The sequence below is a fragment of the Somniosus microcephalus genome, chromosome 9 (genome assembly GCF_052327205.1).
Source record: "Somniosus microcephalus isolate GS21.2 chromosome 9, FLI_Smic_1.0, whole genome shotgun sequence".
NCBI lineage: Eukaryota > Metazoa > Chordata > Chondrichthyes > Squaliformes > Somniosidae > Somniosus > Somniosus microcephalus.
The window spans coordinates 162,401,221-162,417,204 of NC_140995.1; the positions used below are offsets into that span (position 1 = coordinate 162,401,221).

Below are 15,984 nucleotides of genomic sequence, written 5' to 3' on the forward strand. Positions count from 1 at the left end.
TCAAAACTGCCCAACGCATTACCGGCACCCGGCTACCGACCATAGAACATATATATCAGAAACGCTGCCTACAGAGGGCACGGACCATCATCAAAGACCCTACCCACCCCAGCCACAGTCTGTTCGCCCTCCTACCATCTGGAAGACGCTACAGATGCATTCGCACCCGTACGACCAGATTTAGGAACAGCTTCTTTCCCAGGGCTGTCATCCTACTGAACTCCACAAATAAACACTAAAGCCTGCACATCTGCCGATGCACTTTATTCACTTTATTATGGTCATATTTATGCTAATATATATGTACAAATGTATGTTGAAATGTTTAAGTGTCCCAATCCAAATTGTACACTCTCTGGAGCCGCAAGCCTACATTTCGTTGTACTGCACTTGTGCACTAACAATGACAATAAAAGTTGATTTGATTTGATTTGATTTGATGTTGCGATGCTTCCTGCTACCTCATAGACCAGAGGACAGTGTGAGGTGATTACACGAGAAAGCGTATTTACAAAGCATCCCTATCCATCCAGTGGCATCAGTTGTCCATAATTTTTTTTACAAGCACATGGTGGTTATCTAAGTAACTGAACATAAAGTCCTCTGACTGGGGAAATGACAAACAGCTGAGTCACAGTCATAGTAATTCAATAATTAAATGGAGAAAAAAATGAATAATGTAAGGACAGATATTACTTCACTGCTGATGTTTAGTACTATGTTACTCAACCTCAGCTGTATTTAAAAATGCTTTTAACAAAAGTGTATAAAAGAGATAGAGGGTTATTTTGGTCAAAGGGTGAAAACAGGCACCAAATGGGTGCTGTGCTAATAGGACACACCAGTTTGAAAGTCTGGATTTAGCAGGCAATTTTGGTCCTAATTGCTGATGACCATAAGCTGAACTTGCCTGGAGATGCTAAACCAGAAACCTGCAGGTTTAGCACTCAAGTGCTGATTAGGCAAAATTTTCGTGGAGCAGTATATGTGGGCTCATCGCACCCACTTCCAATGAAGGTGCGGAGTGCTCTAGCTGGCACACAGCGGCACGTTGCAGGATGGCTCGGGGACCGATGGAGAGTGATGTGACACTGGAGGTCCTGGTGGTGGAGATCCAGAGGAGGAGGGATGTCCTTTACCCGCAGAGGGGAAGGATGCTACCTTGCCCTTCTGTCTCTCTCTCTCCTGCAGCAGCTGGTGCTGCTTTGCCTGACCTCTTCCCATTCCTCATCCAGACTAAGGGAGACCACTAGTAAGATTCCCATTACCAAGCATGCCCTTTCTCCAGGTGACTCTTATAAGGTGTAAAATAAGGTGGAGTAGCACAGCACTTTTTTTAGTTGAAGTCCTCAGAGAATTTGCGAAATAAATTTTGCTAGAGTGTTGGTGAAGACTTGACAAAATGTCCCAGAAAGTCTCCCGATGTGTTTCAGCGGTCCTTTTCACAGCTCCAGCAGCAAGTGAACATGAAATGGTGAGTATCCCTTTAAGTAGCGCTTGAAATTGACATCAACACCATGTTTACGCCCAAACAGCTGGTCGCTATTAGGAGAGGGTGTTAATTAAAGTGTTAGCCACCAAAATGCCGTGCAGTCTCTTTAATGGGTGCTAACAGGCATTTTAAGTGGCAATCAGCTGTTTAACGCCTCCGGGCAGCCGTTCCTAGCGCTGGCTTCAACTCCTTCACCAAGATGGCGCCTTGCGCTAAGCACGGGCTAAACCAGTGTTGCGGCTTAGGACACCAGCTTGGCCACCTCGGAGGCTCTTTAGCACCTAAAGTATTCGGTAAAAATCGCCCCCATACTGTGCACATATTTATAGACATTATTGTAGTTTTAAAACCAAGTTGTAAAGAAGAGTTGCCTCTTCAGTAAACCTATTGTTCTGTCACACAGACATGGGACGCAGTGTGCCAGTGAGGTTGCAATGGAGGCCAACAATTCATTTTGTGGTGTGGGCATCGCTTACAATGCTAGGATTGGGGGTAAGTATTCATACTCTGTGTGCGAGGAGGTTAAAACATTGGTAAGAGGACCTTTGTCCATTTCATGCTTTCTTATTTTGTCAAAATTATTCATGAAACATATTATACAGAATATAAGATGTATATTTTTTCCTGTAACCTTAATTTAAAATTAAAATATTTTCTATATATACTGGCCATAGAATTCTATAGTGGTCAGAGCAGGTAGTTGCTTTACTTCCAATAAATGAATTGACAATATACAAAATAATGGATACCTGGGAGTGATTAGAAGACAGTAATCTTAAATGATATCATAAGATAGAATTTACATTCAGTTGTGTGTGTTGTCCACTGACACCATTTTGTGCTCTCACATTGGGCTTGACTTCTCTTGTCTTTTGCCTGTCACTTACCCCTATGCAGTTTTTGGAAAGGCTAACAAATATCCAAATACTATTTTCAACCTTTAGAAAGGCTAAAACAATTTTTGTCCTCACATGCCTTTAAATTTTTGCAGCAGCCCTTTAAAATCTGCTTGGTTACAGGATGTCCCACACATGCATCAAGCCCACTCCTTGCACCTAGGCTAATGTTTGCAGGGAGTGTATTCTAAATCTGAAAAGGACACAAGATCCACCCTCTGCTACTTGTGCTGGTAATATTCGGATAAAAGATTGTCATTTTTAATACAGCAGATTTTAAGGTACCAATTTTAAAAAACTTGTTTCTATGGCAACCCTGGCAGCTGTGAGCAATACAATGTGACATTTATAGAAAGGTGTTAAAGGCATTTATGAAGCTGCGATGGGAGGCGTTGCTCTAATGCACTATACCTGGATTGAGGTTTCAGTCTGTATTCTCCTGCAGAGCGAGTCATCTAATCAGGAGAAGGAGCCCAGTTAAGGCTAGGTACTTTCCTATAAGAATAGAATTAAAAATAGTGGGCAAGACATGCTGGGCTGTTTCATTCATCTCTTTACTGACAGAGGCTAAGGAGCCTTTTGGAAGAGAAGTGGTGCATGACCTCGTAGAAATGCTAAAAATATAATTGGTGCAAAAAGAAACATACATGTGCTTTTGACATCATTACTGCAGGGTTCATAATATCATTGCTGTAGTTTTCCTGAGAAATTATGTGCAGTTGATGACTAGTGTGTGCCCAATATATATCGCCTAAGTAGCCTTGAAGTTTAGCCAAGTGACCAATCCCCTCTATCAGTGGGAACGGTAGCATAGTGGTTATGTTACTGGACTAGTAATCTGGGGACATGAGTTTACAATCCCACCACGGCAGCTGGGGAATTTAAATTCCGTTAATTAAATAAATCTGGAATATAAAAGCTAGTACCAGTAATGGTGATTATGAAAACTACCGGATTGTCATAAAAACCCATCTGGTTCACCAATGTCCTTTGGGGAATGAAATCTGCCATCCTTACCTGGTCTGGCCTACATGTGACTCCAGACCCACAGCAATGTGGTTGACTCTTAACTGCCCTCTGAAATGGCTTAGCAAGCCACTCAGTTGTAACAAACCATTACGACAAAGTCACTGTGGGAATACCTTCACCACACAGACTGTAGCGGTTCAAGAAAGACTGCTCATCACCACCTTCTCAAGAGCAATTAGGGATGGGCAATAAATGCTGGCTTTGCCAGCGATGCCCAGATCCCGTGAATGAATACAAAAATCACTTGATTGACACTGGGCAGAAATGATAATTCCACCTATGCTTAAAATGGCTTTTTTATTCCCAATCTCAAACTTGAATTCTTACAGTAGGATTGTAATGTGACTGTTGTTCTAGTGCTCATTGGTAAACTTTGGAAAATAAATAAATTTTGTCTGAGCTGTGATCTGTGTATTAGGCTTTTTATATTGTACAATAAATTCCAAACAGCTGCATTAGCTAGTGTTGTGGGTGTATATCACAGTGCAGGACACGCATTGGGGCAACACCAGTATACTAGTGAGTGGGACTACACTATTGTAGTTGATTTTTAAATGCTTAAGGCCAACAAGTAACTAATCACAACAGATGGAAATGGGCAATTTCCCAGTCTTTCATAATCATTCCTTTTTCCTGCCACATGATCTGTATGAACGGTCAACATATTAGCATAAAGTATGCATTCATTATCATATAAATGATGATTCCAACCACTTGGAGCAGTCTATGTGTTAATTGAACGGTCACTAAGTACACTTGTCAAACAGTAATGGCACAAACCATCTGAATACCTCAGAAATGAAAACCCGTATGCTGGCTTGTTAGCATGAACCAGGGAGCTTTTAATTCATTTTCACTTTAATGTAGATCTGACCATGCAACTGAGCAGGCTTTACTTTGACTAGTGATCGTTCTAAAACAGAAGGGTGACCAAAACACAGGGCATACCTGCGCTATACTGTACAGTGGCCATAAAGTCACCTGTCTGAGGGGCTGGGTGAAAGGTTTCATTTCAAGTGAGATCCACAAGTCCTCTAGGTGTCAAAATGTATTGTGTTTATAGCTGCAAGATGTGAAAATAAAGAGCTGCATGTTTTACCTGGCAGGTATTCGCTTGTTGGATGGGCATGTTACTGATGCTACAGAAGCTGCGGCTTTCACCTATAACAATGACTACATTGACATCTACATCTGCTGCTGGGGGCCAACAGATAATGGTGGGACAGTGGCTGGACCGAAAAAGCTAGGCCAAAAGGCATTGCGCCTGGGAGCAATAAAGGTAATTTAGTTCCTCAGTACTGACAGAAAATTACATTTTAAAATTAGACTTATTTAGTGGGGCATGCAGTCATAATTCCCAGTGTTTTCCTCCGTTTTATATGAAAGCATTTGCATTGATTTCAAATAACTTGCATATTAACTGAAGTACTAGCCTGAAATTATACCTTTGCATCGTTGCTCCAAAACAACAAAATCTGATAATTAATTATTTTTTTGATTTCTAAATCATTTCTAAGATATTTAAAATAAAGTTTTGATTCTGTGTATAAAACAAATGATGGGAGCAGAAACCAGTTACTGGTGCACCATCACTATCAATTGTGTGGAAGTGCCTCGTTATGATCAGTGTTTTTTTGCCTGGGGGCCTGTACCACAAGGAACTGGGATAAGCACCCCACCTGATTTCACCCAAGAGCCTTTTCATCTGCATACTATCAGTCGTGGCTATATTTAAAGCTGTCTCGGAGCAGAAAGGATAGTTTTCCAGCCCAGTGCACCATCCAGTCTCCCGGTCACACCACAGGTTGTATTTGCAAAGCAATGTAGTGGCATCTCTAAGGTTGGAGTTAAAGCTGCCATTTGTGCATTGCTGCAAAGTCGAAAACACTTTGAAGCAAAGCAGAAGCCATTGTGTACATTTTCTGAGCGTGCAGTGATGCGGCGATTCATCGCCATCACCTCATACTTCGAAAATTACCCTCTGTGCCTACAGGGCCGGTGCTGACTTGACATCATAGCAGACAACAATCAAACACTGTCTCAATTTTGACATCACATGATTTACAACTCCAGTGTGGTGTCAAACCCAAATTTAAAAAGTTGACCTCCGGGACACTTCATAAACTGAAACAAAGTTTATTTAAATGTTTTAAGAAAGCAGATGCTACTACCCATGCACTCAATTAAAATTCACTGAGCAGGAGTGGAGACCTGAGCATGTATATAATCAGCACGTATGCGTAGAACTCTCCCCTCAATCGGAGAATTGGATTCGCAGGCAGGCAGAATAAACAAGCTGTTGCCAGCTGCGAATCATTTGATAGCTACAGGATAGCTGCAGCCTTAGTGTCCTTTGTTATATTAGTACAGCACTGGTTCTTGCTTTCCTGAGGTGAGGGCCAGTTATACTAGCCCCAGGCAGCATTCGCACCTGCCTCATCCACACCTGCAATTTTCACTGGAAGCCTCCTGCTACTCCGCGTGGAAAGAGCTGGCTAGGCAGTCAGTTGTTTTCAAGCAAAAGAAAAGAAAATGTTGGTACATGAGGTATTGCGTATTTATGTGCTTGGCTGTGTGCCTTTGTTGAGGTCTCGCTGATCCAAAGAAAAATTGGACAAAATGGGCAGGGAATGATACATACTTTGATGAGCATTGCAAGACTAGTATCGGTAAAGGTATGCCACTATTATATGTTAATTAACATGTTGCCTAATACAGATACCATATAGGGTTAGTTCACTGCTTTCAAATGAAGCTGAAGTGAACATAAGGTCATTCATGCTGGAAACTTTATCACAAGTTTAATCTGGTATAGAGGTGAAGCTCTGTTGCGTTATATTCCAGTATAGAACTAGAAGAAAAACTCACTGTTGCAGCTGTGAAGGCTAACCTCACCTTCTTAAATCCAACATCATTCTGATTTCAGTCTTTTCCAGTGATGCACTGGAACAATGATCTCCTCAGTCCTGATGCTGCCTGCAGTTGCGGGTTTGCGTTATGGTTTGTGTACAGCTCATAATTTAAATTCATAATCCAAATGAATTGATAAAGAAAATGGTGAAAGAACATTTTTCTGTAATTATTTCATGTGAACTCAATATAGTGCCGAGAATTAATAATGTTACATAAGAACATAAGAAGTAGGAGCAGGAGTAGGCCATACGGCCCCTCGGGCCTGCTCCGCCATTCAATAGGATCATGGCTGATCCGAACCTAGACTCACGTCCACTTCCCTGCCCGCTCCCCGTAACCCCTAATTCCCTTATCAGCTAGGAAACTGTCTATCTCCGTTTTAAATTTATTTAGTGTCGCAGCTCCCACAGCTCTCTGAGGTAGCAAATTCCATAGATTTACTACCCTCTGAGTGAAGAAGTTTCTCCTCATCTCAGTTTTGAAAGGGCAGCCCCTTATTCTAAGATTATGCCCCCTAGTTCTAGTCTCACCCATCAGTGGAAACATCCTCACCGCATCCACCCGATCAAGCCCCCTCACAATCTTATATGTTTCGATAAGATCGCCTCTCATTCTTCTGAATTCCAATGAGTAGAGGCCCAACCTACTCAACCTTTCCTCATAAGTCATCCCCCTCATCTCCGGAATCAACTGAGTGAACCTTCTCTGAACTGCCTCGAGAGCAAGTATATTTTTTCTTAAATATGGAAACCAAAACTGTACGCAATATTCCAGGTGTGGCCTCACCAGTACCCTGTATAACTGCAGCAAGACTTCCCTGCTTTTATACTCCAGCCCCCTTGCAATAAAAGCCAAGATTCCATTCGCCTTCCTGATCACCTGCTGTACCTGCATACTAACCGTCTGTGTTTCATGTACCAGGACCCCCAGATCCCTTTGTACTGTAGCACTTTGCAGTTTCTTTCCATTTAGATAATAACTTGCTCTTTGATTTTTTTCTGCCAAAGTGCATAACCTCACACTTTCCAACATTATATTCCATCTGGCAATTTTCTGCCCACTCACTTAGCCTGTCTATGTCCTTTTGCAGGTTTTTTATGTCCTCCTCACTTACTGCTTTCCCTCCCATCTTTGTATCATCGGCAAACTTGGATATGCTGTACTCGGTCCCTTCCTCCAAATCGTTAATATAGATTGTAAAGAGTTGGGGTCCCAGCACTGACCCCTGCGGAACACCACTAGTCACTGATTGCCAACCCGAGAATGAACCATTTATCCCAACTCTCTGTTTTCTGTTAGATAGCCAGATTGTCCAGTGTTGGGATATTTTTAGTGTCCTCTACTGTAAAGACTGATACAAAATATTTGTTCAGCGTTTTTGCCATCTCCATGTTCCCCACCACTAATTTCCCGGTCTCGTCCTCTAAGGGACCAACATTCACTTTGTTCTTTATGTCTGCTTCTTTATTGATATTAGGGACGAAAAGGCAAGGGCAGCATTTTTGTCTGGGCAGCTGGCAATGGCGGTCTGATGAATGATTACTGTGGAGCTGATGGATTCGTCAACAGCATCTATACAATTCCCATTGGTGCGATTACACACCATGGCCTCGCAGCCAGTTATGGAGAACCTTGTCCAGCTCTCATGGCTGTTACATTTACCGGTGCTGTCAATCGTTTCCTGATGGACCTTCCTCTGGTATGTTGCAATTTAAATAAGCGGATTTGGTTATGGTATCCGTGGTAATCATGTTTTGAGGATTAACACACATTTTTGCCTGGAGCAGTTTCACCCACAATGGGCTAAATCTTGGTACAACACTGGCAGCCTAAAGCCAGAATCCACCTTCATCTGTGCCACATTTCTGCACACCACACCTCTCAATGATTGTCCAGTAAATACAGATAATATAAATGAAAAGAGAACTTTTTAGTGAAATGTTGGTATGGTGGGTTGATGAACAATTCAGTAGTATTGGCAAATTCAAGAGGGAACTGGATAGCTACTTGAGAAAGCAATTGAGAGGTGGGAGAGATTGAGTATTGTATGGTATATTTATAAGATTGAGATTGGTCAGATCAATCTTAATGGTCTCTTTCAGTCCTATATGTTCTTCTGTTCCTTTGCCTTTGATGAATGGATTTTAAAATGCTGTGGTCCTTTAAATTTTGGTCGGTGAGACCATGGGTGGAACTTCTGCCCACGCCCCTTCCCTACCCACATCGAGTAGCATGTCTTTGGGAATTCCACCCCTTGTGCCCTGCTCGGCATCTATGGATTCTCTCCAGCTGAGAGTTAGTGTGAGCCCAACTGAGGGCATTAAGAGGGCCAAAATCTTTTCTAAGAAAAGGTAGTCGATCCTGGAGGGGATCCTTACTAACGAGACCAGCTTGCTTCATTGAGAGCAAAAGAGCCAACAAAGAGAATTTTCTTCGAGGCCTCGGCAAGCCCCTTCTCTGCAGTCAGAGCAGTTTGGTGTTGGCACCAATGATGTGCCTGCCCCACCCATGAACGTGATTCCATTACCAGGATTCGGAACGGGCTCATTTGCTTTAGGCAAGGGCCGTTGAATGTTCGACTCTGTCACACTTGCATCCAGAAGAGTAACTAAGAATGAAAATGTGGATGGGCTCCAACTTATTGTGGATGGACAATGATCAAAGATCTGATGTTGCAGCAAATCATTTATATTGGGCCAGAAATTAGGGTCGGAGGCTTCCCGTGGGTGCAAGCCCCCGATCTGCACTTACCTAGCGCGCCGGCTGTTGTGCTGTGGGCCCGTGTGGGATTCCGATCCTGGGCCTGCTCCAGCTGCCGGCGCGCAGTGCTTGCATATCCCAGGGGAGCAGTTAGTTCGAAGCATCCCTTGGGATCACGTGGGCCATGGAGTTCCAATCGTAGCAGGTAATCTCTATTCATAGATTTGACAGGAAAACCTGTCAGATCTATGAATAGAATTTGGCCCCAAAACATAACCATAACTTCAATTAAATTTTTTTTTTTAAATCACATTTTTAAAATAACTATAAATTACATAAGATAACTATTTTAAACAATAATTTAATTTTTTGAAAAAATTAATTACAGTTTTTAACGGGGCTAAAAATAAACTTACCTTTCTTTAAAGTATTTAAAAATAATAAAGCTGTGGAAAAAATGTTTTAATTTTACTTAATTCACCACTTACCCTTTTAAAAGCAGGCCTTGCGACTGCTTTTTAAAAGCGTAGCTGCTGGAGACTTAACCTCCCGGAGAAACCTGTAAAAAAAAAACTGAAGTTCCAGCCTCCCCGGCGTACGTGTTCGACCTGTGAACCCCTTCCTTTTAAGGGAACGGAAGTTCCGGTTTCCCACGCATGCGCAGTGCATGCACGAAACTGGCACTTTCGTTGGCCCTACGCGTACTCACCCGTGGGGACCCGAATTTCTGGCCCATTATATTGTCCAAATAATTCAACTTATCGTTTTTCCCTCCTAATCACCCCAATGGATGCAAATTTGAAGCACAGAATTTAGAAGTTCACCCCAGGTCTACTCATGTTATCCGTCTCTTACTGTTATTCCAATCAGATTTTCTGGTAGCCCTTCTGCCTCACAGTGTATGTTCACTGGACTTCGCTGCATTCACGCCATTCACATGGACTCAGAGTTGGGTAGGCCTGGATGCTAATTGGGTGGGCCTACTTGTGCCAATGGAAAGGACCTCCAGGAATTTCAAGGCCCAACTGTTACAACAAATAGCAACATCAAAGATTTGTTGTGTTTTCTGCTTAGTCTGTTATTTTGAACTATTTTGTTTCTATAGTGAGTTTTATCAGAGACAGTCTTGATCCCAGGATTTACTCAGCTCAGCACCGTGATGGACCTTAAATTAACTTTGGCCATTAAACCAGGGATTGTCAGCTGAAACAGGAAATGATTGGCCCAGAAATTCGGGTCGGGGGCTTCCCGCGGGTGCAAGCCCCCGACCTGCACTTACCTTGCGCGCCGGCAGTTGAGCTGTAGTGCCCCGTGGAATTCCGATCCGGGGCCTGGCCCAGCTGCCGGCGCGCAGTGTTGCGTGTCCCAGGGGCGCAGTTAGTTCGATGCGCCCCCTGGGATCACGTGGGCCATGGGCAGCCAATCGGAGCAGGGAATGCTCCATTTATAAGTCTTGACAGGAAGACCTGTCAAGATTTGAAAATACTACGGCCCCAAAATAGCAGTAAACCTTCAAATAATTTTTTTTTTTAAATCACATTTTTTAAATAAACTATAAATTACACTAAATAACTATTTTAAACAATAATTTAAATTTTTGAAAAAAATAATTTTATATTCTAACGGGGCTAAAAATAAACTTACCTTGCTTTAAAGTATTTAAAAATAATAAACCTGTGGAAAAAATGTTTTAATTTTAATTAATTGACCACTTACCTTGTAAAAAGCAGGCCTTACGCCTGCTTTTTACATTTCTAAATTCTAAAGGCTTACCCTTCTGGAGAAACCTGTAAAAAAAAAAAAAAAAAAAAAAATGTAAGTTCGATGCGCACGCGCTGCCTCTCCGGTGCACACGTTTGACCTCTGAACCCCTGCTTTCAGGGGAACGGAAGTGCCGGTTTCCCGCGCATGCGCAGTGCATACAGGAAACCGGCACTTCCATCGGGCCCACGGGTGAGTACCCAGCGCGTACTCACCCGTGGAGACCCGAATTTCTGGGCCATTGACTCAGCTCCCTCACACTGTCACCCTCAATATAATTTCCTTAGTGACGCAGTTGATTCTCATGTCTTTAAACAAATATATTTGTAAAATAATAAAATAAGTTCAGAAATGTTCCTGTTCCAAAAATACTACCCTGCGTGCTCGTCCTCTTCTCTGTATCCTCACCATGATAGAAATCAAGACTCATTAGGGAAGAATTTATGAAAGCATTGCCTGATGGGAGTCATAATAGGCAATCACGTGTGTGAGCCCTACATTTTTCCATCCACAAATGCTTTTCCACTGAAAGCACGCCGCCTTAAAATTGGCCCCATTGTGCCATCTGTGTCAGCTGTGGCTCAGTTGGTAGCACACTCGCCTCTGAGTCAGAAGGTTGTGGGTTCAAGTCCCACTCCAGGGACTTTGAGCACATAAAGCTAGGCTGACGCTCCAGTGCAGTGCTGAGTGAGTGCTGCACTGTCGGAGGTGCTGTCTTTCGGATGATACATTAAACCGAGGCCCCATCTGCCCTTTCAGATGGATGTAGAAGATCCCATGGCACTATTTCAAAGAAGAGCAGGGGAGTTATCCCTGGTGTCCTGGCCAGTATTTATCCCTCAATCAACATAACAAAAAACAGCTTATCTGGTCATTATCACATTGCTGTTTGTGGGACCTTGCTGTGTGAAAATTGGCTGCTGTGTTTCCTACATTATAACAGTGACTACATTCCAAAAGTACTTCATTTGGTGTAAAGTGCTTTGAGATGTCCGGTGGTCATGAAAGGCGCTATATAAATGCAAGTTTTTCTTTTTTCTACTCTTACCCATTTTTTTTACCAGGACCATATAACTGAGTGTAGGAATGGAAGTTCCTATCCGAATAATGAAGTTCGACGCAGTGAAACAAAATAACAAAGTTTAATAAACAAACAACTTAACTGGTAAAACTACAGGAGCAGATGTAAACCGGTCTGTGCAGCCTCACAGCCTCTCTAAGACTGCTACTAAGTACTGGAAGCTGACGTCATGACGTTCTCCGCGCCAACTGGGGGTCACGTGATCGGCGTCATGACGTCATCACGTGGAAATGCAAGAAACTACATACAGTTTAAAGGTGCAGTCCACAGCTGCACTACACGGTAGTTAAAGGGATGATTACTAATTGCCCAGCGTCTCTTGGTGGCTCCGCCACATGAGACTCCTTTATCCCTTTCAGCCACTCCTTCTCCTTACAATCTGCATGTTGTTAAAACCCACATTTGGCAGTGTCTAACTATTGCTTCTTGATTTAGCATTCTCTCCAATTTTTCCAGTCCTGACAATATTTCCACAAAGGGCCTAAGCCCTTCACCTAGGGTTCTCAATTATTAAAACAAAAGGAAATTAAACTTAATTATGTCCTCAATAACAACAGAAAATGCTGGAAGCACTCAGCAGGCCAGGCAACACCCGTGGAGAGAGAAACAGTTAATGTTTCTGGTCTGGGACCCTTCATCAGAACTGGAAAAGGCTAGAGATGTAACAGATTTTAAGTAGGTGGGAAGACCAAACGCAGATTGGGCGACCGCTTTGCGGAACACCTCCATTCAGTCCGTAAGGGTGACCCCGAGCTTCCGGTCGCCTGTCACTTTAATTCTCTGCTTCACTCCCACTCTGATCTCTCTGTCCTCGACCTCTTACACTGTTCCAATGAAGCTCAACGTAAGCTCGAGGAACAGCACCTCATCTTTCGATTAGGAACTTTACAGCCTTCTGGACTCAACATTGAGTTCAACAATTTCAGACCATAACCTCTACCCCTATTTTCAGGCTGTTTATGATTCTGCCATCCCCATTTGCAACATTTAATCTCTCCTGCCTCTTACCCTAACACAGAATATTTCTTCAGTTCCTCCCCTCCCCTTTCCCTGCCTCTGCACCTGCTTAAACCTGTTACATCTCTAGCCTTTTCCAGTTCTGATGAAGGGTCCCAGACCTGAAACATTAACTCTGTTTCTGTCACCACGGATGCTGCCTGGCCTGCTGAGTGCTTCCAGCATTTTCTGTTGTTATTTCAGATTTCCAGCATCTGCAGTATTTTGCTATTTAATTATGTCGTTGTAGTACTTTAATTTTTTTAAATATCTGTTGACGGTGACACATAAACCCTTATTTTATGAGGCTTCACCTGTGTCTAAAACTTTGCTGTTGACGGCCCTAGGTTGAAAAATGTCACCGATTTGCAAAACTCCTGATTTTCCAACTGGATTTGCTACTGGCATGTGTGGCCTCATTTAAGTATTTAAATTACATTAAAAAGTCTTTTGCTAGATCTTACAACTGCAGCAAAGTCACACCCACAACATGTACATCGTCCATATAAACTGGGCCCGTCATAGTTATGGATCATGGCCTGCTCAGATAGGCTTCTTCAAAGGATGTGTGGTTTTCAGTTGATAGTTAAATTGTTTTCTTTCCTTTGGCTCCTTGCATTAGTTCATTTTGCAGGGTGGTCAGACATCAGGCAGTCTGCTGTGCACAAATATATTTAGCAAGTGACAAACTTGGAAAGGAGACATCAGCTGTTCAGGCTGCAGATTTCACTGGGTGGCAGTGTTCCTTTGGACATTGTCAAAGGCGTGGGCATCAAAGTTCTTCATATCAAACCCATGATCTACATGTTCAAGTGGTATCTGACCGCAGAAATATCATTATGCGCATCACTGGCCATTATCCAGGAAATCATGATAAGAAACAAAGAGCTTGAATTTATACTGTCACTTCCACACATTTAGGACATTCCAAAGTGTTTCATAGTCAATAAATTATTTTTCAAATTTAATTACTGTTAATTAGGCAAAACACAGCAGCCAGTGTATACACAGCAAAGCCCAACAAACAGTAAATGAGATGAACGAGCAGTTAATTGATTTTGATGATGTTGGTCAAGGGAGGACTGTTGGCTATGATACCAGGAGAACTCCATGCTCTTCTTCCAATAGTGCCATAGGAATTTTTTTTCAGTGCACCTAAATGGGCAGACAGTGCCCTGGTTTAAAATTTAATCTGAAAGATATAGGGCTGGATTTTCATTGAGGAGGTGGGTAGGAGGCGGGTCTACAACTTTTGGGGTTGTAGTCCCGCCTCCATTGAGTTCTGGCCAACCCATGCAATTTTGACTTGATTGACCTTGTTGAGCCCGCCCAGCGGGCTCAGCAGGCCAATTAAGGGCCACCCGGCAACAGGTGACATCACAGATTGAAATTTCATCTGTCAAGACCTTTTGACAGATGAAATATCAGCATTTCACAGCTGTTTGAAGCTGTCAAACACTGACAATCTGTACTCCAGGTTAATTCCTTCCTCTCTGGATGATTTAGAGATCTCCCTGGAACAGAAAGCAGAGGCTGCAGATTTGACAGCTGGCGGCCATTCTGTTTTCTGTGCCAGTGAGATGAGGGACTCCCGAGGCCTGAAGGAAGGAAGGCTGTAAAGATAAGTAAAGTTTAGTAGAACTTCTTTAAACACTTTACACAGACCAAACACACTTACCTCTGCACTCATGCACCCATCACTCACCTGAACACCGGACATCTCGACCCCTCCAAGCCCGCCTCGCTAACTTGGCGTGGTTTGGAGCCGTCAGGAATCCCACATTTCAACAATGAAAATAGATTTTAGGCTAAAAACTGCCTGTTAACTACCTGCTAACAGGCAGTTAATTGGCACTAATCCCCTTCCCGGCTTGGGGAGGCGGGTCCCAGTGCGGGGCGGGTACCCACCTCCTTTGAAATTGGCATGGAGGCGGGTTGGGGGCGGGATGGGGTCGGGACCCCTGATTTCGGGATTTTAAACCCCACACGCCTCCAATCCCGCCTCCACGGCCCAGTGAAAATCCAGTCCATAACCTCTGATAATACAGCATTCTCTCAGTAATGCACTGAAGTGTCAGTCTAGATTACACGCTCACATCCCTGGAGTGGGCCTTGAACACACAACTTTTAGGCTCAGGCAAGAGTTCCACCAACTGAGCCAAGTTGACATTTCATCATGCAGCATACCCCAGCGCCTACATTATTCATAAGAGCAGAAATAGTGGGTGGTGGCTTTTAGAAGATGAGGGATATTCTCTCCATCTAAGGCTGCTACTCCACTGAGAAACTGCCTGAGGACAGATAAGCCCCTCGGTCTGGATGCCTCAGCGCCTCTTGCTATTCCTCAGCTCTAACCTCCAACTTCAAGAAAAGTGTTTTTCAAGAAAAGTGTGCCCTGCAACTTTGACACAGTGAAGGAGTCTGTGTAAAAGGTCAATAATTCTGTACATTGCTTCAAATTGTCCCAATTTGGGTTTGTGCTATGATTAATGGGGCTCCACAGGAAATACGAACAAAATTGAAGGCTACAGTTACCTTTCTCTTCGTTCTGATACCAGCAAACTTCTTTCTCATTTGGAGCCAGGTGCAAGAGACCTGGGTGGTGACATTAAGCTTTCTCCTTTGTGTTTACTTGAAGGTGGCTTTCTGCCCCAAATGGGGCCATGCTCCTCTTGGTGCACATTTTGTAGCAGGGCCTTCAATCTTCGGTATCATAAATAGCAGTGCTGCTCACCTGCGTTTGCTGTACCATTCTGAACAATCTAGTCTTATCAGATTTTACACTTTCCAGCCAAATGTGCTAAAGGCCAAGTTCTTTTAGACCAGCTTTTCATAGCTAGTAACTTATTCAAAATTTGGGGGAAGGACTCCCATCGGAAAATTAGGTTTATCCTACTTCCTGGGCCATCATCACGAGTGCACCAGCGTGATTGGCCAGCTCAAGCCCATTTTTTACCATTGTCGTAAAATCAGGGTATTGTGGCAGAGCCATCAAGGGGTTCTTATATTGTTGTACATAATTGCCTGTAACAAAGTCAATCGGTATCGGTATTCGTTTGCTGCATGTTAACAGCACGGTCTCTAAAGGGTTAAGACCAAGCACGATGACGTCATCA

The 15,984-nt window shown here is 43.1% G+C and overlaps 1 protein-coding gene across 1 annotated transcript in view; it reads left to right on the top strand.

Annotated features, from left to right (window-relative positions):
- Positions 1 to 15,984, top strand: part of LOC147112804 (PC3-like endoprotease variant B) — an 845,811-nt gene that overhangs the window by 42,089 nt on the left and 787,738 nt on the right. Inside the window, exons 3-5 of the mRNA XM_085998224.1 lie at positions 1,896 to 1,984; positions 4,524 to 4,696; positions 7,808 to 8,029. Of these exons, the coding sequence (XP_085854350.1) occupies positions 1,896 to 1,984; positions 4,524 to 4,696; positions 7,808 to 8,029 (484 nt within the window). The remainder of the gene's footprint in view (positions 1 to 1,895; positions 1,985 to 4,523; positions 4,697 to 7,807; positions 8,030 to 15,984) is intronic.